Genomic DNA, 22,225 nt, shown 5'->3' with positions numbered 1-22,225 from the left:
AGTAATGCTCTCTCACTTTCCCTGAGGCAGCAGTTCTAAAAGTGAACCCCTAAGAAGTGGTCCCAGAAAACAAAACTATTTTTATAATAACTAAAACATTATTTACCCTTTTCACTGTGTTGATATTTGCACTTATGATGCAAAAGCACTGGTGGGTAAAACTGCTGACTCAGCACAAATCAAGGCCGTGACACCAAACTACTAGTGATGTTATTCTTTATTGCAATGCACTCATTAAAAACAAACAAACAAATAAACAAAAAACCCTGCTAGTTTCACTTAAGAGTGTCTTTGATGAAGCAGTAAAAATAATTATTAAGTTTATTAAATCTTGACCTTTGAATACATGCTTTTTAATTATTTTGTATGATGAAATGGGAAGTATGCATAAAGTATGCTGCATACTGAAGAACAATGGTTGTCTTAAGGAAAAACCCTTGTGCAATTTAGTTGCAAGCTGGACTAACCACTTATTTTTATGTTACTTCATTTTTACTTGAACAACTGGGAGACAGGCCATGGTTATTTATAGTTGGGTATTTGCAGACATTTCCTCAAAAATAATCAAGATGATCCTGTCACTTCAAGAAAAACGACTGATGGTATTTGTTGCAAATGATAAAATGATTTGTTGCCAATTAAAAATTAAAAATTTGGAAAATTTGTATTTCACTACCATGAGCTTGACAACATCCCATTACTTAAAGAATTTCTGATGAGATCAGTTGTGATACTAACAGATGGGATATTTTTAAAATATCGTATATAATGGAATGTTGTAACATTTTGGAAGATGTATATAACTCAATGAACCAGTATTTTCCAAATGACCAATGCCTGCATGTTATAAAATCAGGCAAGTGAAAAAGAGTCATTCAAAGTGCAAGATAGACCAGTGGATTTTAATGTAATAGAATATGGAAAGTTCGTAGATGCAGTTTCAGATTCCATATTGCAACAATCTTTAAGAAACTACCAACTCACAGGTTTTGGTGTAATATTTTTTCCTTCCTCAACCTAAAGCCCTTCGTGACTTCCGCTTTTTTACTCCACAATCTTGACCATAATCTAAAAGTCCTGCTTGCACCTCACTCTCTTTTCCTAACTCTTGTCCTCTCAAGCTCCAGACACATTGGTTTTCTTTCTTTTTAAACAGCTTTATTTTGAGATATTTTATGGTAATAAAATTCACTTCTTTTAAATGTGCAGTTTTAGTGTATCTACAGAGTTGTACACCTATCACCACAATATAATTTTGGAACAGTAGCCTCTTCCCAGAAAGAAATGTTGTGCTCATCAGCAGTCACTCCCTATTTTCCCCTCTCCTCCCCTTAGCCCCAGCCCCTGGCCACTACTAATCTTTGGTGTAATATCAAATAATATTACAATTATCTAAAAAAACGATTCCTCCCTTTTCCAATTACATATCTTTGTGTATGTAGCCAGATTTTCTTCATGTGCTTCAATCAAATAACATATCTGTAAATTGAATGCAAAAGCAAATACGCGACTCCAGCTGTTACAAAGCCACACATCAAAGGTATTTGCAAATATAATAAAACATACCACTCTTCTCACTAAAATGTTTTTCGTTTTTGAAAATACAGTTATTTATATAGTTATAATTATACAATATGTAATTAGTTATTATTTTGAAATAAATTAATACATATCTAAAGAGTTTCTTAGTTTAAATTTATAATATGGTAGATATCAATAGGTAACCCACATAAACAAAGGCACTTTGACACCCTCAATAACATCTTAAGAGTCTAAAAGAGTATCCTATGACCAAGAAGTATTTATTTTTCTTTAATTGAAGTTTATTGGGGTGACAATGGTTAATAAAGTTACACAGGTTTCAGGTGTACAATTCTGTAATATATCATCTATATATCACATTGTGTGTTCACTACCCAGAGTCAGTTCTCCTTCTATCACCATATATTTGGCCAAGAAGTTTGAGAACCATTGCTCTAGATGGTCCGTGTTTAAAAGACCAAAGACAAAATTATTCGGAGGCAGCATAGATTTTAAACAAGCATATGCTATAGCACCTCTTAGAAAAAAGAGAATCCCTCCCTGCATGCCCAATGAACTTACATGTACTTGTGTTTTACCTTCAATAATATATTTCAGAAACTGTAGTTTTAAATCCAGGGATTGGCAAACCATGATCTGCTGGCCATTCTGTGTCTCTGCCTATTTTTTAAAGTTTTGTTGGAACACAGCCATACATACTCATTTACTTATTGTCTGGTTGCTTTTGCACTATTCCTAATATAATCCTTCAGATTCATTAAAATGTTTCGTTATCTGTAGTGCTTTGATATGGTCTGATTCTCTAGGTCTTTATCTCTTGACAGACTCCCTTGTGCCACAGGGTCTATAGCTTCGTCATTTCTTGGGTTCCCCAAGGAATTAGTTTTCAAGGTCCCGTTTAAGGTAAACAAAGTAGTTTATATAAAAAGAAGGAATATCTTACTAAGGAGACCTCTTTTCTGCCCCAATACTTTTCTGTCTAAACTCCTAACGAATAGCAGAACTGAGACCAGAACCAGGACTTCTGCCCTAGACCATCATTTTTCCATGATACTATCGTTGTACCAGGCAGGAAGTGGCAAGAGGGGATCGAAATGCAGTGAAATGGTGAACTTAGTTTTAAAGATGCCAAGACTGAGGTGCAAATGGGTTCTCTAAGTGGAATTAATTTATTAGGCTTTTGGAAATGTGAGAACCATAGCTGGGAAAGAATTCAGGGATAGATAGTAAAAGGAGTTCTTAAGAAAGGTTTCTTGTAAACTTTTTAAGATTGTGAGTTGATAGCGTGCTGCTTGTACAGTGTACCATCGTTTATGAGCTCACACCAAACATATTTAAATAACTGAATGGTTTGGATGATGGGACAAGCATACAAATATAATAGCTCAGAGGTTTTATTTGGGGGGACAGTGAGAGTTGGGCAGACAGGGGTATATGTAATGCAGTTTGTTTTACACTCTTTTCGTTGAGTAACCAAATATTAATTGAATGCTTCTGTGTGCAAGGTACTATTCTAAGCACTAAGAATACAAACGTTGATAAAACAGGGTAAAATGGTTGAAAAAAGAGTCACTGTTCTCATGAATTTTAGTGGGGGAAAACAACTAAAAACAAACAAATATATTCTCTAACATCAGTTGGTGATGAGTGCTGTGGAAGAAAATAAATACCAGGGTAAAAAGAAAGAGGTCAAATGAAAGCTGTGGGCACTTCCCTGGACCTGTAACTACTCCTTCCTTCCATTCAGGAAATGTATCACATACTAGTGAGTGGAATAATCTTGACTATAGTTTAAATTACACCCTGCCCCCCCCAAACAGGGAAATTGGTTGCAAACCTCTCTACTTTTAAAAAGATTAGTGATACTTTTCATAATTAATCTCATCCTGACATTGTGTCCCAGGTTACTAAGGTTAAGAACTGCTGATATAGACAAAGTAGAGAAAAGTACTTAGTGTGCCCCTTGGACCACCCACCATCCATTGCCATTTAACCATGCCCAACTCATCTGTATGTTTGAGACAAGTGAGAAAAATAAATAGTGGCAAAATGTGGGGCAGTGTAAAATAGGGCTTGCCATATTTGTTGAGATAGAAAGTGGATGAAATTGATCCTAAAGCAATGATTTTCAGACTTTTCAAGTGGCAGTTGCAAAGTTTTCAAATTAATTTTACTAACAATTTTTAATTTTGTCAAGTACATTTTAGAAATCAACCATTACCCAAAAAAAGGGGGGGGGGAATTTTAACAATGGAAGTAGAAAGAACAAAAAATAGAACAGTTTTTGCCATGAGTTACTGAAAAAACTTATACACCAGCCACTAGTCTGCAGACTACAGCATCATAATATCCACTTCTAACCTTTAGAAAATACTCACCATTCCTCTTTTTCATGCTTCATTTCTTTTACCACTCCTGACATTACCAGCAGAGACTCTTGATGGTTATAGAACAATAAATATTGCAGATGTCAGTTCACCAAAATTTTAAGGACCAGTACTTTCCAGAATAAAGAATAGATTGAATAAGGATTACATTTAGAAACTGGCTACTTAAGCTTGTGTATAACTAGCTAATTGCAAAATAAAGTATTTGTACAGTATCCTTTTATGTTAGTTTTGATGCTAAACAAATATTAGGTTGTACTCCCTAAGTTGATCTTTTCAGCATGAATTGGGACTGCCCTGCCTTTCTTTATACTTTGCAATTCTTTAAAATGGCAAAAATCTTCTAAAAGAGCAGTTAGCCATTTGAGTAGATCTACTTTTTCTGCCAACATACACCTTTTGCCACTCTAATAAGTGATGTCACTTATTTTTTGAGTGTTGTCTAATCTTAGGAATATTCATTCATGTTAAGAAATTAAAGGGTGAGCTTAATTGGGAAGTTGTTTTTGTGTGGGTTATTTGATAACCAACTCATCATTTTTTTGATATTTTAAGTTCTTTGAATTTGAGAGCAAATTATTTTTAGTCCTAGAACTACTTCAGCACGTGTTTTTATGACCAGTTTTCAAAGTGGAGTATACAAGAATATCCATTGGGATGAAGGAAGAAAATATTAGACTTTCTATTTATGCCTAGTGTTTTATTTAAAAAATTAAGCTTTACTCATATTTTATATGTGGCTAGTCATTGGCACCCTCATTTGGGATGTTAGAGGAGGTAGTAGTAAGACACTGTATAGGAGGAATCCTGAGAAGGATGGGGAGTTACAATTGAAAAAGTATTCCCACAGGTTCTTTCCTTACATAGCATAGTTGACAGATTGCAACATATGTGTGCTCAATTCCATGGGTTAATTGATTCTATTATTCAGTTTAAACTAAACTTAGTAAACAGACTGCTAAGAAGCTGCAGGTTGCAGATGATAATGCAAGTAAACAACTGGAAAAAGAGAATAGACACTAGTATTCCTACTAAGAACGTTATTAGCCACATCATGAGGTTAAGATGATTTGGTCCCCCAAAATTGAAATTAAGGAAGATTTTTGAAGTAGGAATGTATTTCTACTTTGGTAAAAAACCTTGCCCATACATACTGTGCCTTGAGATTTTAGCTAAAGATATTCTGAAACTATCCCAAATTAGCAGGGTATCTAAGCACTCAGAATGTGAAGACCGACCTCTGCAGTTTTTCAGAGATGTTTACTTATGCAGTATTCAATATGACAGAATTTTATTAAATGTGATTATAAATATTTAGAACCTTCTCTTGAGGTTCTTGCTTAAAGGGAAAGACATGCCATGGGGAAATACTTATTCTTTCTGCCATGGTAGAATTAGCAAAAAACAATGTGGCAGTCAACCAAAACACGTTCCTTCACCAACATATACTGTTGGGCGCAGCATAAAAACATTACTAATGATTTGAGTACGTTAGTATAGCAAAGTAAATTGCAAATTGAGAGAAAGTACAGGGCGTGGCCAGTTAGCTCAGTTGGTTAGAGCACTGTGCTCTTAACAACAAGGTTGCCAGTTTGATCCCCACGTGAGGCCACTGTGAGTTGTGCCCTCCACAACTAGATTGAAACAACTACTTGACTTGGAGCTGATAAGTCCTGGAAAAACACACTTAAAAATAAATAAAAGTATAAAAAAAAAAATTGGGAGAAAGTACAGATATTTCTAACATTACTTGCTAGATTCTGTTTCAATAATGAAATGCGTAATGAACTACTTTGGTGAGCAGCTGAAAATGAGATGCACAGAGATACATTCTCAACATTAGATCACTTATTTAATTAAAAAATTTTGTGTGAAAAACTGAATAAAAACCACTGATAAAGGGCCACTTGGACTGGACTGGAATTAAACCAAGAAAAAAATTGGAGGGTATAGAGATAAGGTTATAGATATAGCAAGCACCATGCATGAAATTCATTCACTACATTATTTCTAAAAAAGTAAGAGAAGATTCATTGATTACATTTTGGCAAAATACTTTTATAAATATTTGGTGTGTGTTTTTTCCCCCTTTCTTTCGCTCCCCGCCCCATCCGGTTCAAGCCGTTGTTTCTCAGTCTAGTTGTGTAGGACACAGCTCCCTGGCCCACGCTGGTATTACGAGCCTTGTGCATCCCTGGCTGAGGCAGTTGGTTGCCGGTCTTTGGTATTACGAGCCTTGTGCATCCCTGGCTGAGGCAGTTGGTTGCCGGTCTTTGGTCGGCAGCTCACGGCAGCTCTCGCCGGCTGCTGGCCGCTACGATGGCTGCCGGCCACTCATGCTGGCCACAGGCCACTCATGGCAGCACACAGTAGCCCACAGCAGTACACAGCAGCCCACGGCAGCTCATGCTAGCTGCCGGCCACTCATGCTGGCCATCAGCCACTCATGGCGGCACACAGCAGCCCACAGCAGCACACGGCAACCTCCGGCTGCTCACTGTAGCCCAGCTCCAGGGAGAGCTGCTGTTCACAGTCTTAGTTGTAGAGGGCGCAGCTCACTGGCCCATGCGGGAATCGAACCGGCAGCCTCAGCATTAGGAGCACAGCACTCCAACCCCTGAGCCACCAGGCCAGCCTAAATATTTGGTTATTAAGGTGGTTATTTATTTGGTTATAAGGTAGTTATGTATTATGTGGTTAGAAGATGGTTTAGTGTACAGCTTTAAAAGTGAGCCACACATTTCTCTTACTAAAAACCCAGAGTTTCAAATATTTTTTTTCATAATAACAAATGACAAATTGTTGTCTACTTAGTTGATACTATTGCAAAAAGTATATACTTAATCTGTCACTTCAATGTTGAGGAAAGTTTAACAAGGGGTCAGAAAGTAGCTGATTTTTTTAAAGAAACTCATGCAATGAAGAATATGTTCTAAGATGTTGATATCATTATGTGATTTTGTAATTTGAAATGATTTGTCATTTACTTATGAAAATTCTCATATCTGCTCAATTTAACAGCTTGGGAGCAGTTTTCTGACAGAAAAATAGCATAGCAGCCCAGATTCTGGAGCACACTTATATGAGATAAAATCCCAGCCCCAGCGCTTTACTAATTATGTGATCTTGGAGTTGATTAATCACTCTGTGCTTCCCTTTTCTCATCTGTAAAGTGGAAACAATAGCATCTGCCTCGTAGAGTCATTTTGAGACTTAATTCAGTTTATTAGAAAGAGCTATATAGTAAGTGACAGCAATACCACCAGTCTTTTAAAGCTTTCTGAATCTTTTTAGTGAATCCATTTGTTAACAACACCCCCAGAAAGTAGAATCTTCAGATTCGATGGCAGGAACAACTGATTGGTGTTGAGGAAGAGTACGTTTTACTAAATTTCCACAGAAACCTTTGCATACTTAGAGTATTAGATTGAAGAATTTGTGTCATGATGGTATTAATATATGTCCTCAATTGGGATCTCTTTACCTTTGTCAGATATGACAGTTTTAATACCAAGTATTAAAATGAATGAATTTAGAAGATTATTCAAAAATATTGAAGCATAGTCGATCGTATTGCTCTTGCTGAAAATAGTTGTTTTGGGTGGGGGGTGGGAGATGAGAGTAAGGGGGATCAAATATATGGTGATGGAACCCAGAGAACTGACTCTGGGTGGTGAACACACAATGGGATTTATAGATGATGTAATACAGAATTGTACACCTGAAATCTATGTAATTTTGCTAACAATTGTCACCCCAATAAATTTAAAAAATAAAAAAATTAAAATTAAAAAAATAAAAAATAGTTGTTTTACAAATGTGTATACTATCAGTAGTAGGATATGTATAAAATTTACAAATAAACACTTTAGAGTATATGCTCAATTTTTTTCTCATAAGAGCAACAAGCTTGTTTAACCCACCGCTGTAGGAGTGAGCAGCAAACTGCTCTACCTGGCATGCTTACTCGGACATTTTATTTGAGTAACCTCATGTTCCATACATGGGCTGCCATCTGGGTAGTGGTGCTGCTTATTTGCTTTTTTGGATAACTCCTAATGAGATTTTAGAATTATCTAATTTCATAGGCATCAAAATTTCTTAATACTTTATCAAGCCATTGTATTTTGTGTATATTCTTTAGCATTTTTTTAAAAAGCAATAGTGGATCTAATGATTAATTATCAAATCTTTTTCATTGTCTAAATTTTAAAAACAAGTCATTTGCTGTTCTAAGTGCAAATATTTTAAGTCCCAAGCGGCTAAATACTGTGTGTATTCATTATCTCTTTAACTCGTTTGCCCGACGGTGAGGCAAAGGTGTAATGGCCATTGTAATGGGAGGGTATCTTCGACCTGAAAGACTCCATAGACTATAACAGAATTTATTATAGGGTAATTTACTTATGGGAAAATTGAGCAGGAGCAGACAGACGGCCCAGCACTTTTGTGCAAATTATTCTCTGCCTACAGACGGGTTAACAGTACTTTTTTAATAGTACAAGGACTGACAGTTAAGTTCGCAAACTCATCCTAGAAAAAGTGCTGCATACCTACCTCATTGCTGAGTATCACTACGATCACCTTCGAAGTACCCCCCTTGGGAAGCTATGCACTGACACCAGCACCTAGCCCACCCTTCAAAGCAATTTTGGAACTCTTTCTGTAATGGCCATCAGAGCTGTCGTAATACTATATCCTGAATGTCATCAAAATGTCTTCCTTTCAATATTTCCTTTATCTTCGAGTAAAGAAAGAAGAAGTCATTGTGGGCTATATCAGGTGAGGAGGGAGGGTGTTCCAATATAGTTATTTGTTTACTGGCTAAAAACTCCTCACAGACAGTATAGTATGAGCTGGTACACATGTCATGATGCAAGAGCCATGAATTGTTGGTGAAAAGTTCAAGTCGTCCAATTTTTTCCTGCAGCCTTTTCAGCACTTCCAAATAGTAAACTTGGTTAACTGTTTTGTCCACTTGGGACAAATTCATAATGAATAATCCCCTCTGATATCTAAAAAGGTTAACAATATCATTGCAACAAGTTCGCAAACTTAATTTTCTGACCTTGTATATATAACTCGGGTACTAAGGATTGAAAAGACACAAGGGCAAAGAATGCAGTAGTGCCAGGGGCCATACTTCCTGGTGGTTTTGTGATAGACAGGTGATTATTTATGATCGCTACTATTACCAGTTTGATATTTATCTCGGTTGTCTTGCCATTTTGGCTGTTGCTAACGAAAATAGTTGATGGCTACATTTTAAGGAACACAGATAATCATCAACTAGAAGGCTTTGATATGGTTCCTAGGGACTATGAAGTTGGTCAGAGGTCACAGCGTGAAACTTAAAAATGAAATCTGGGACACAGAGATGAAGTTAGTTTTGTTCATATCTACATCTATACACTCATTCTCAGGAGTCTTTATATTATTTGTTCATATATACGTTTGTGTGTCTGTGTATAGACCCACAGATAATGTGTATACATACGTATACATATATATTTAACATATAACACTGATGGATTTCTTCTAATGAGAATATTAGAGTTTAAACTTTTTGTACTATTTACAGAGGTGTGTATGAGATGGAGAGAAGAAAAAATGTGAAGTTACAATGGAAGCCAATAGGAAAAGATTTCCTTTACAAACAAATTTTTCGAATCACTTCTAATGTTTAAGTGACAATCTATTTCAAATCATGTTGGAGGTTTTTGGTTAAGGGTAGTTTGCTTTGTGCTACCTCTGAGCCCTTGCTAATATCTGATGCTACACAGACTTCAAGAGCAGACATCTTCTTCATCTTTGTATTATATATCAGTACCTGTCATGAGTCATTCAAATAAAGCAAAATAAATTTTCTGTTGAAAATATAATGAAATAACCTCTTATTCTCTTGCTTTCAAGAAGTTCTGTTATCATTAAAAGAAAACCAGAACACTCGCACAGTAAAACAGTATTGGAAATGTCACAAGGAAATTGGTGACATGATGAAAATCATGGCAATTTTAAATGTTTAGAGATACAAAATTGTCATGCGGGGGACCCTGCTCGCTGTGCCATTTGTCGTGCAGGGAGGCCTGCGGGGTCTCTGCTCCCGCTCCCCATACAAGAACGCAAGATATGGTGAGGCCAAAAAGGAACACCCACGGAGCCATAGGTAGGGGAGTCATACCACTACGGTCTCACTGGAGGCTGGGTTCCCTGGACGTGCGACCTGCTGTCCCTTTTGTCTGCAACCCACCAATGACTCTCTTTCACTCTCCTCCACTCTCCTCCGTAGCCGCAGCAGTTATATTGGCGGCTAATTGGCTAACTGGCTACAGCTGACGGCCAATCAGCCACAGCTGACGGCCATCTACTACCCGAGCCAGCACTCCTCCACGTGAGGCCGAGAGCCTGTAAACTACTTTATGGGGCTCTGCCCCCACAAAAATTTTACTTACTTAAGTTTAGGGGAGAGAAAAGGGGGGAAGTGATGGGGTGAAATAAACGGGGTTTCTGGAACTTGAGCTGGGTTAAGAAAAAATAACGAGTACAGGTCATTTCAAGCATTGAACATCAATCCGTAGGGAAACGGTTTAGTACCCTATACGTCCTGGCTGCAGCACTTTATTTTGAGAGAAAATCCGCAGTCAGTACGTGGGCAAAAGACAGGAATGTTTAGAGATGACAGTCTTGTTGGAACCAAATGATTATGTGAATAAAAGAATATAAGGTTGAGATTAATTTGTGTCATATAAGGAAGTTATTAGCCTTTATAGCTGGTAGATGTCTGGGGTTTTGTTTGGTTTGGTTTTGGTTTTTTAGGTACGTTACTTTTTATTGCGTAAAGTAGGAGCAGCACATGTGCACCAGGGACAGGTGCATCTGGAAAGCAATTGAAAGAAAGAAACAAGTTAGAGCCACTCAGCTGTGCAAACAATGCTCAAGAAACCTTTTCTACTTTGTCTCCTGAGACCAGCACATTGAGGGAACTCCAGCAGAGTGGGGTCACCCATCTAAGGCTTAGGATCTGGGTGGGGGGAGGTTGCAAATGAGAGGCAGTCAGCGCAGCCCCGCCTGTCAGTGTCCTCTGGGAACCTGGCAGCGGGACTTCACCGTGGAGATCCTGCCCATCCAAGGGACACTATATCTGCAAAAAGCAGAGTGCTTTCTTCCTCAGCTGTGGCTGGTGTGGAAGGGCAACTGGCCAAGTTGAGCTGGGACTCGGTACAGGTGTTCAACATCTCCAGCCCAAGAAGTAGTTCATCCCAGCCATGACTACTTGTGGGTGCTCACCGCCCAATGGCACGGCTGTGGAAGGCGTCATTGCTCGCCTTGCTGTACTGGCTCAGGGCGAAGCTGAGCACCTGCTGCACGTCCTCCTCCACATCCTCCTCATTCACCTTGTGGTTCACCTTGCCGGGCTCACGGCCAGGACCAGGGTCAGTACAGCCAGCAGGAGCAGCGGGATGCACAGGCACCAGGCAGAGAAGAGCTGAGGAGGGTTGCAATCCAGAGGCCACCTTGTCTGGAATTTTTTAAATGGGAATGTGAATTAATTGGACTGATATCGATATGTTGGGAGGGAAGCCCTTGAAAATAAGAATTTCTCCTAATGTCTCATTTACCTGTCTCTTCTCCTATTAGATTATAGCACAGTTTCCATAAGTAAAACTTTTATTCAGTCCTATATACTAAGGTTCTAAAACAGTATCTGATCCATAGTAGGTATTTAAGAAATCTCGATTGCATGAAGACTGTTTAAGAGAGGCTAGTTTAATAATTCACCCAGCTCAATGGTAGAGCCTGACAACAAGTGGGGGTTGGGGTGGGGAAGCTATGGTAACAAAGAAGCCAGACTGTTAGACGTAGTGGAGCTGCTCAGAAGTGAGACCTTCACCTCAATTGGATGGCTGGGCAAATTAGTAGTATGTATGCATATTTATTTTAAAGTCTAATGAAATGTTATTAAGTCTCATCTGGATATTCTTTTTTAGTTACTTTTAATGGTAATGGTAAAATAAAACAAGACTGAAGCCAAAAAACAAAATAATCCTTCTTGTTTTTCTACAGATTTTAGTGACAAATCATGGTATATTTCAGTGTGAATGTAATTTGTATCCCTTTTTCATGGTTTCCCTCCTTTAAGAAATCTTATTTAGGGCCAGCCCGGTGGCTCAGGTGATTGGAGCGCCACACTACTAATGCCAAATTTGCCCGTTCCATTCCCACATGGGCCAGTGAGCTGCGCCCTCTACAGCTAAGATTGTGAACAACAGCTCTCCCTGGAGCTGGGCTGCCATGAGCAGCTGGAGGTTGGCGTGAGCTGCCATGAGCTGCCATGGTCTACCATGAGCTGCAACAGGCTGCTGAGTGCTGCCCCAGGTTACCGTATGCTGCCTTGAGCAGCCGGTGACCGGTGTGAGTGGCCAGCAGGCAGCCGTGAGCTGCCATTGGATGCTGTAGGTAGTTGTGTGCTACCGTGAGCTGCTGTGAGCGGCTGACTGTTGACTGGTGACAGACTGCCTCAAAAGGGGGGGGGGGGGGAGCAAGGCTCCTAATACCAGCATTGGCCAGGGAGCTGTGTCCTACACAACTAGATTGAGAAACATCAGCTTGAACTGGAGTGGCAGGAGGGAGGCGGAAGAAGGGGGGAAGAAAAAAAGAAATCTTATTTATGTGTACTGCTTTGTAGTTAGCAATCTGCTTTCACATCTTATTTAATCTTTAAAAGATTATTATGTGAGGTTACTACTGTGTTTCCCCGAAAATAAGACCTAGCCGGACAATCAGCTCTAATGCGTCTCTTGGAGCAAAAATTAATGTAAAAGCTGGTATTGTAGTATATTATGTAATTATATTTTATGTTATATTATACCCGGTCTTATACTAAATTAAGACTGGGTCTTACACTAAAATAAGACTGGGTCTTTTATTAATTTTTGCTCCAAAAGACTCATTAGAGCTGATTGTCTGGCTAGTCTTATTATTGGGGAAACATGGTAGGAACTTTTGTCCCAGGTAACAGTTGGAGAAAAGGGTTTAGAGTGATTTGGCCCCTAATGTATGATTAAATTTGTATTTGAAGTTAAATGTAAGAAGAGTAGCAGAATATTTGGGAGAGCTGGCTAATCTCTTTATGGCCTCAGTTTTTTTATATGTAAAATGGGTACCTACTGTTAGGTAGTTCTGTACTGTACAGCAGGGTAGCTACTTGTCACGTGATTATTTAGCACTCTTTTTCATACTATCTTATTAATAGTTTTTTATTGATTACATTTGAAATGATAGTATTTTGGATGTGTTGGGATAAATATTAAAATTAATGTAACCTATTTCTTTTAACTTTTTAACATATGTCTGCTAGAAAATTTTAAATTACATATGTGGCTGGTATTATATTTATGTTTGACAGTGCTTCTCCAAATCAGGGTTTGGCAAACTCTGGCTTCCCAAATCCATCCAGCTGCCTATTTTTGTAAATAAAATTTTATTGGCATACAGTCACACCCATTAAGTTATATACTGTATCTGGCTACTTTCATGATACAGTAGCAGTTGTGTGGCTGGTACATGTAGAACCATATCGCCTGCAAAGCCTAAAATATATGTATTTACTACTATTTGATCCTTTATAGAAAAAGTTTGCTGACCCGTGCTCTGGACTGTATTGACAGGTGCTCAATGTGTTATCCTTACTTAAGAACGGATATCAGAGAGAGACAGACAGACAGACAGAAAATTCTTGGTGGGTGCCAGTGGGGAGGGACTGCTAATGGGTACCACGTTTCTTTTTGGGATCATGGAAATGTTCTGGACTTCAATAATGGTGATAATTGTGCAACTTCAAATATACTGAAAACCACTACACTACTTTAAAAAGGGTATTGTGTTATGTGGGTGATATCTTAATTTTAAAAAAGTAGTTATGAGCCTGGCTTGGTAGATGTAATAAAGCAGTACATTAAACATGATACATGTTCATGATAGTAAGAACATGCAGTGAAACAAACAAATGCAAATCAACTATGGGAATGTGAAAATTTTTTAATAATTTTTTATATATTTCCATAGTCAAAGATAATTTTTAATCATCTTTAAGAAGTCATGCCAGAAAAAAAAGAGGTCATGCCACTTGAGAATATTTGCAAGTAGTTTATTGATAGGAAAAGCAGTTAGCTGTCATTTATTGCTTACTCAAACCCATATACTGCTTACCCATAAAAAAGACTTATGAAGATACAATCTGTTTAGTTGTAAACTACAAGATAGTGCACAACAATACATACGTAGCCAATTTCAATAAATAAATAAGTGACTACAAAGTATAAATAAAATCACTATTTTATGAATATTCTCTTCTGGAAGCATTTATCTAAATACAGAAATCATGGCTTCATGAAGTTTTTAGCAAGATTTTGAAAAGAGAAAATAATATTATCAGAAGGGATTTGAAAGGCCATTCCAAAATGTCCATATTTTGTGTGTGTATTTATTTCTTAAATGAATTATTAAACATCTACCAAATACAAATCCTAGGTATTTTCATATTACTTTGAAACTGACAAAATGTCTACTTTGTACAATTGGTTCATTAATTTATTATACATAGGGTATGCCAACAGTCTGCTTTATGAAATCCAAAACCAATAATCAGTACATAATTTTCTCTCTGAACACTAGCAATAGATTTTTATTTTATTGCTCTAAAAACAGCATGTTATAGTAGTTCATTTATGACTTAAGTTAGGGTAGCATGACATCTAAGGGCACAGACTTGGAGCCAAATAAACCTATTTCCTAATTTGACTCTACTACTTACTAACTTAATGTGACCCAGAAGATTTAACATTTAATATTTAACAACTCTGTCTTCATTTTTTCACCTCTAAAATAGGACTATCGTGTTTCCCCGAAAATAAGACCTAGCCAGATAATCAGCTCTAATGCGTCTTTTGGAGCAAAGATTAATATAAGACCTGGTCTTATTTTCCTATAATATAAAACCGGGTATAATATAATATAATATAATATAATATAATATAATATAATATAATATAATATAATAAATACAATATAATACAAGACTGGGTTTTATATTAAGTTTTGCTCCAAAAAACGCATTAGAGCTGATTGTCCGGCTAGGTCTTATTTTTGTGGAAACAGGGTAATACCTTCTCCATTGAGTTTTTTTAAGGAATAAATAAAATGAGTGTAAAGTACTTATTAACACGTAGTAACCACTCAATAAATGGTAACCTCGTATTACTGCCATTTAATATGTTAAGTTTTTTAATCAAACACTAAACTTTTTGGTTGTCAGCATCATACATTTTATTACGTATTTTACTGACTCCTTACCTTTTCAGAAACATAACTGAATGTTAAGTAACATTCTATTTTACTTTCAGTCAAAGAAAAATAAGAAGAAATCAAAGTCAGATGCTAAAGCAGTGCAAAACAGTTCACGCCATGATGGAAAGGAAGTTGATGAAGGTACTTGAGCAAGTGAAAGGACTATAGAAAAAATTTAATCCTTTTTTACCAAGGTGCATTATAACAAAGCTGCACTTGTTTTGCTTAATCTTGTATCTAGCTCTTCTTTTTAATAACTATAGATTTTAATGTACAGTTCTGTGACATTTTTAGGAAACACTTTTTTATCTAAATTATTTAAGAATCTAATAGTGCTTTCCCTAAAAGGAGCTGCCTTAAATTTTAAGGTCTAACTCAATATCTTGAGCAATTGAAAAGCCATTTGTTTTGTTTTTGTTTCCAAGAAGAACAGATTGGGTTTTTCCCTCATTGTTCTTAGTTATGCTGTCTCTAGAAAGCTGTGTACAAAATTTTTGAGTAAGCCATTTAATTGTTATCACCTAATAAACCCATTTATTAGTAGTTATATAAAACACTCCTATCAGTTATATCAAGCAAGATAAAGATATACACGATGATTTCTATATCATTTTTCCTAAATCATAGATGACAGATTTGCTAAAAATTATGAGAATAAATAATGGCAGTTAGCTGCCTAAAACAACATAATGAGGTTAGAATAAATCTTAGGATAAATTAATATAATCAGCACTCTTGGTTGTTAGTTTAATATCTAAATTTATCATGATATCTTGTTTGCCCTGCCCCATTTCCCCCTCAAAAGCTACAACTCTTTTGTGTTCCCCTTACTGAATATCTTTGTGTTTTTTTCTGGGGCTGTGTCAGGAGCCTGGGAAACTAAAATTAGTCACAGAGAGAAACGACAGCAGCGTAAACGTGATAAGGTGCAGACTGATTCATTGGATTCAGCTATCCCTGGGATAGAAAATACCATCACAGTTACCACTGAGCAACTGACAACTGCATCATTTCCTGTTGGTTCCAAGAAGAATAAAGGTATATTAGTAGAACATAAAAGTGATTCTTCAAATCCAACTCCATTTAATCAGATGTACAAAATATCATTACGCCAAAATCTGACTATTTTGAACTGCTTGCGTCATTGGCTGATATACCCTTCTTTGTGTGAGCACTGTGGACCGTGTATTAGTTTACCTGATAACAGCAGTGTTGCTTGTTACATACTGCCTAATGAATGGCCTATTGAATTAAAATTGCCTTTCCACCTTGAGTCACATGAGAAAATGATGTTGCCTCTTTTTTCCCACGTGTATTGCTCTGCCCCAACTCTCTTACATCTCCATTTCTTACAGTGGACAATACATTTATTAAGTGGAATTATTTGTCATCATTCTGCACGTTGGGTGCTTTCACTCCAAGATGAAGAAACAAGCATGTTCTGGGTAGTGCAGGATTTCTTATTGCCCCAACTTTTTGAGAATGCCATAGGTGTTTGATAAAGCTAGACTGGAACTTCAAAGGTTATTGAGGTAATGTTCTTCCCAAGTATCTCCAATGCTCAAACTATCCACCACTGATGGCTTCTTGGTAGCTCTTTACAGTGCCATTATTTTTACCCTGGAGATGTTAGTCTACAGAGAGATACTATTCAACGTGCTTCAAGGCATTGACTTACTTCCTTCACCTTTTTATTAAATGCCTCCCCACCTGACACTTGTCTCTAGACTACTTTCTTAGCCTTTTACTTTTTTGCTTGATGACTTAGTGGAATTTGTTGCTTTGGTACAGCAATGACTTCTACTGATCCATTTTCACTATCTCATATTAGCCATGCTTTTGTGTTTCTGTTGGGAGCCCTCTTTCATTGTCTTATGCATGCCTTTGTTGCTAGCACAATCCTTTGTCATGCTGGTTTTTTGATACATTGTGATCATTGTGCTTTTTAGTATCAGAGAAACCGTATCTTTGTTATAACATGCCATATTTCACCTCTTGCCATATTTCATAAGTCCTGGCCCCAAGTACTGGCAGAGTTCTTAAATTGATATGTTCGCTTCCAGGATTGTTGAAAAGGCAGCTGGTATTGTTGAAGTGACAAAGTTGAATCCAATTGCAGAGCCCAGTTCTCCAGTTCCTACTTAAAAGAATCTTGGTAACCATTATAGAACAGCAGATTCTATATTTACTTAGAAATTTTTCAGATCCTTTATTTGCATTTTAGTTAACAAAGAGCGTGGTTACTAAAGAACTCAATTCCTTAAGGAAATGTGAAATACGTTGTGAGTAAAAATGACTCTTTTCCAGTGTAAGAATTTAGTACTTGAAGGAGCAATTTATTTTAAAGAGTAAGTAAAATTAATTTGTATGTTACTACTGATTTAATGTGCACAGTGGCCTATTTAGTATTAAATAAATTTTGTTTCTATTTCAACCAGGTGATTCTCATCTAAATGTTCAAGTTAGCAACCTTAAGTCTGGAAGAGGAGATTCTACACTTCAGGGTGAGAGAAATTACATGTAACTTAAATTGAAGACCCATCAAAATGGAAACTTACGTACATGTCCTTTTCTTCACATGAATGACACAGAGGGGTGAAAAAGGCTTAAAATGATTTTTAATTGCTAAAGTAACATAATCACAGTCCAGAGATTTTGGAAAATAGATAAAAAGAAAAATCACTCACACTTCTAACAGTCTTTGGTATGTTCTAGTTGTTTCCACCTCCCCCATATGTAAAAACATTCTTTTAGTAATAGTTTATATGTAGTTTTGGTTCTTGCTTGCATAATTTAAGCCACTGGAGAAAAGGGATTTTTTTTTTTTGGATTTGTGTTTAATGTAGACTTTTCCACTGTGTATTAAGAAAAAAGCCTTAATACCAATAATCTTTGGTATTCTGCTTTTTAAATAATATCAAATATTTCACAGTAAATGGATTATAAAGTTACACAGTGCTGGGCCTGCCCGGTGGCTCAGGCGGTTGGACCTCGATACTCCTAACGCTGAAGGCTGCCAGTTCGATTCCCACATGGGCCAGCGAGCTGTAACCTCCGCAACTAGAATGAAATCAATGAGCTGCTGCTCAGCTCCTGGGTGGCCAGATGGCTCAGTGGGTTGGAGCGCGGACTCTCAACCACAAGGTTGCTGGTTCGACTCCTCAACTCCCTTTAAGATTGAACATGGCACCTTGAGCTAAGCTACCACTGAGCTCCCGGATGGCTCAGTTGGTTGGAGTGTGTCCTCTCAACCACAAGGTTGCCGGTTCGACTCATGGTGGGCGGCGCCCCCTGCAAATAACAACAGCGACTGGACCTGGAACTGAGCTGCGCCCTCCACAACTAAAATTGAAAGGACAACAACTTGACTTGGAAAAAAGTCCTGGAAGTACACACTGTTCCTCAATAAAAAGTCCTGTTCCCCTTCCCAAATAAATAAAATGAAGTTATACAGTACTTCACAAATAGAAAAAATATACTTTATTTACTTGTTTATGATAAAGATTGAATTAAGTAGAGTGATATACCTTACCTAAAAGCTATAGTGTTGTAGTAAAACATAAATTCAGGAATGAAAAGTCACCCCATTTTAGGCTTGTTCTGGGCACTGTCTGCTTCCTGTATTCCCATGGTTCTCAATCCTGGCTACACAGTACAATCATCTAGGAAGCTTAGAAAAACAACGCACCATGTATTTAAAAAGAAACATGTCCTTATATATGCACACACCTGTATGTATTTACATATACAAAGAGACATATATATATATGTACATATACCTGCATACAAATATATACACACATCTGTACTGATGCCTGGGCTCTACCCTTAGAGTTTCTGATTTTCATTTGTCTGGGCTGAGGCTCCGGTATCTACTTTTAAGAATTTTTAAATTGATTTTAATGTGCAGCCAGGTTTTAGAATTATTGCCTTATACATAAAATATATGTAAACATTTAAAGAAAAAACATGTAACTAAGGAGAAGTCTTTATATTCTTAGTTGGTAAGTATTCTGAGTATAGCAGAATGTGTTTCCTGTTTGTTCTGTGGTACTTTCTTTGAGCTAGTCATTCTGCTGTTGAAAACAGTATATATAAAGTTCAAACCAGCTGTTTTTAAAATAAAAGTCATTCATGGTGGTCATGTCGCTTTTTAAATTCTTCATTTTTATCTTTAAAGCTCCAACTATTTAGAGGACAGTAGGAGGGAAGTGAGCGATAAATATAAACTGAGCAATCATAAAAATTTGAAAATATTCCATAACAAGGAGTCATGTATCAATTCTTAATCTTTATTTTCTTTAAGTTTCTTCAGGACTGAATGAAAACCTCACTGTAAATGGAGGAGGCTGGAATGAAAAGTCTATAAAAGTCTCCTCTCAGATCAGTGCAGGTGAGGAGAAGTGGAACTCTGTTCCACCTACTTCTGCGGGCAAGAGGAAAACTGAGCCGTCTGCTTGGGGTCAAGACACTGGAGATGCTAATGCGAATGGAAAAGACTGGGGAAGGAGTTGGAGCGACCGTTCAATATTTTCTGGCATTGGTAAGAACGGTTAGAAATGTTTAAGTTCGTTTAAAATTGCTTATCTGGTATAGTACATATTGAATTTTCCAGGAATGAAAAAAAGATCCATGAGTAGAAAAATTAGTAATGCCATACAGAAATAATAGGAATAATTAACTCATTTCAGATCCTTCATATGGAGCAAAGTGGGAACTAAATAAGTAAATAATAGCGTTTATTATTTGCTCTTAGTGTTTTCACATACTTTATCACATTTGATTATCGATGTAGTTAACTGGTATAATTGTATTTTCAGTGACATAATAAGTATAATGTGTGTGCAGTCTTTTTGGTTAATTTCAAGTTATAGTGGGCTTAAATAAAAATCAGTAAACAGAAGTACAGTTTATAACATCCATTTATATACTGTTTTACTGTTTATAAAATGCCTATTTATAATTAATTTTCCCCCTGGATTTTAAAGAATAGTAGTTGAGAAGCTTTTTGCTGTTGAGCCACCAACTTAAAAGCAACTTAATTTCAGGTGTGTTGTATGTATTATAGAAAAGAAATCCATGTTAAATATGGAAAACTAAAAAGAAAAGGAGAAATCCACTGTTACTACACCACCCAATGCCAACCACTGTTTTTTGTATTTCTTTATGGTCTTTTTCTGTGTACAATTTTTTTTTTTAACGTGATCCAAATCAGATATGATTTTTATGTTCCCACCTCCCACTTAATATTGTAACATAAATATTTTTCTTACCTTTTGTAAGTGTTTTTGTTTGATGGCCCTGTAATATATTGTATAAGTATAACATAAATAACTACCATGTTATAGGAGAAATAACTTTTTTTTTTAGCCATTATAAATAACATTGCATTGAATATATTTGCTTTGGGGTGATTTCTTTAGGATAGATTCTTGAGAGTGATATTATTAGGTTAAAGGGAATATGAATGTTTACAATGCTATTTGGCATATTGTCAAAGTATTCTTTTAAGAGAGTTGTTCTAATTTATATGTCAGTGACAATATGAATGCCATTTGTCATATGCTAACCAAGGTTGAGTATTCATATTTTTAAAAATCTTTTCTAATTTGGTAAGCAAAAAATACAGAATTGTTCTGGTTACCTTTTTTATATCACTAATGAGGTTGAATATTTTTCACAACTTTATCATTTCTATTTCTTTTATGAATTGTCTATTCATATTCTTTGCCCATTTGTCTAATGTCCTGTTTACTGTTGTTTTTTTTAAGTTGTAATTCCTGTACATTAAACATACACTTTTTCTGTTGTGCTTGCTTCAGATATTTTTGTTAATATATTTCTTTTAATTTTGGGGGAGCAGTAGATACTACAGACTTTTTAGTGTTTAAGTGGAAAAAATTTTCTTCCTATGTTATTTGCTTTTACCATCACTTTTAAGCTTAGAAAGACTTATGCAAACTTGAGGTCGTTTACTAATATTGTTTTTAAGCTTGTTCTCCACTCCCGCTCCACTCCTCTACCCCAGCCCCATTTCCGCAATGTCCAAAAATTGTGTAGAAATACAAAAATTTGTTGGGAAGAAGAGACAATCCCTAAATTCCCAGCTTCATTTTCAGCAGTGAAGAAAGCACAAATTTCTATGCTGTGAAGCGTCCTTTCTCATTTAATAAAAGAAATGGTCAAGTTTTACCAAGTAATGTTAAGAACTCTGACCTTTTAAGATATTTGCAATTTACTTATAAAAGCTATGTAGCGTTTTCATAATTAGGACACAGGTCAGATGGTACTTACTTAATGTTGCTACAGATAAAATTAAGCAGCAGATTAGAGTTCCTGCCTAGATGGACTAGGACCTTTTTGAAATTGAAAGGGAACGCACGATATATTAAATTAGGTTTGCAGTGAATCAGAAGAGAGAGAGATGACTGGTATACGGATGTATATGTTCCTTAAAATGCTCATATAAGTAAGAAATCTCTTGAAAATGTTGAGAAGATAGCATGGTGTAGTGGAATGATAGACTAATTCAGATAGATCTGTTTGATTTGAATCCCTATTCCACATACTAGCTTTTATGGAAATTAGGCATGTTATTTAACCTGTATGAACCTCATATTTAAGTAGTTGTGAGGATTGTCTATAATGAAAGTCAAATACAAAGTTCAGTGCCTGACCCAAAGTCATAGCTTAATTATGATAAATAATAACGTAGCTAGTAGCTATAATGGAAAGAGCATAGACTTTGGAAATCAGCCCAAGTTCCAGTCTTGGCTCAGCTGTTTTCTGGCAAGTAACTTAACTCCTCTGAAACTTTGCCTAGCAGTGTTGCCCTAAGGATTAAAAATGGTTGGTGTAAAGAGCCCAGCACATAACAGACATTCAATAAATAGTAACTATTAATATATTAAGTGGTTCTAATTTCTAAGGTTATCTTTAAATATTGTTAT

At 36.5% G+C, this 22,225-nt stretch overlaps 1 protein-coding gene across 5 annotated transcripts in view; it reads left to right on the top strand.

Moving 5' to 3' along the window:
* MTDH (metadherin) overlaps window positions 1-22,225 on the top strand; it is a 65,437-nt gene that overhangs the window by 20,739 nt on the left and 22,473 nt on the right. For all 5 annotated transcript variants that reach the window (XM_074316941.2, XM_019714983.3, XM_019714986.3 and 2 more), the window contains exons 3-6: window positions 15,332-15,416; window positions 16,143-16,313; window positions 17,714-17,779; window positions 19,582-19,818. In XM_074316941.2, the coding sequence (XP_074173042.1) occupies window positions 15,332-15,416; window positions 16,143-16,313; window positions 17,714-17,779; window positions 19,582-19,818 (559 nt within the window). The remainder of the gene's footprint in view (window positions 1-15,331; window positions 15,417-16,142; window positions 16,314-17,713; window positions 17,780-19,581; window positions 19,819-22,225) is intronic.

The sequence above is a fragment of the Rhinolophus sinicus genome, chromosome 6, assembly GCF_057876585.1.
Source record: "Rhinolophus sinicus isolate RSI-liver-muscle chromosome 6, RSI-T2T, whole genome shotgun sequence".
NCBI classification, from domain to species: domain Eukaryota; kingdom Metazoa; phylum Chordata; class Mammalia; order Chiroptera; family Rhinolophidae; genus Rhinolophus; species Rhinolophus sinicus.
The sequence above is the reverse complement of the archived record's forward strand: the minus strand, read 5'-3'. Positions and strand labels throughout refer to the sequence as shown.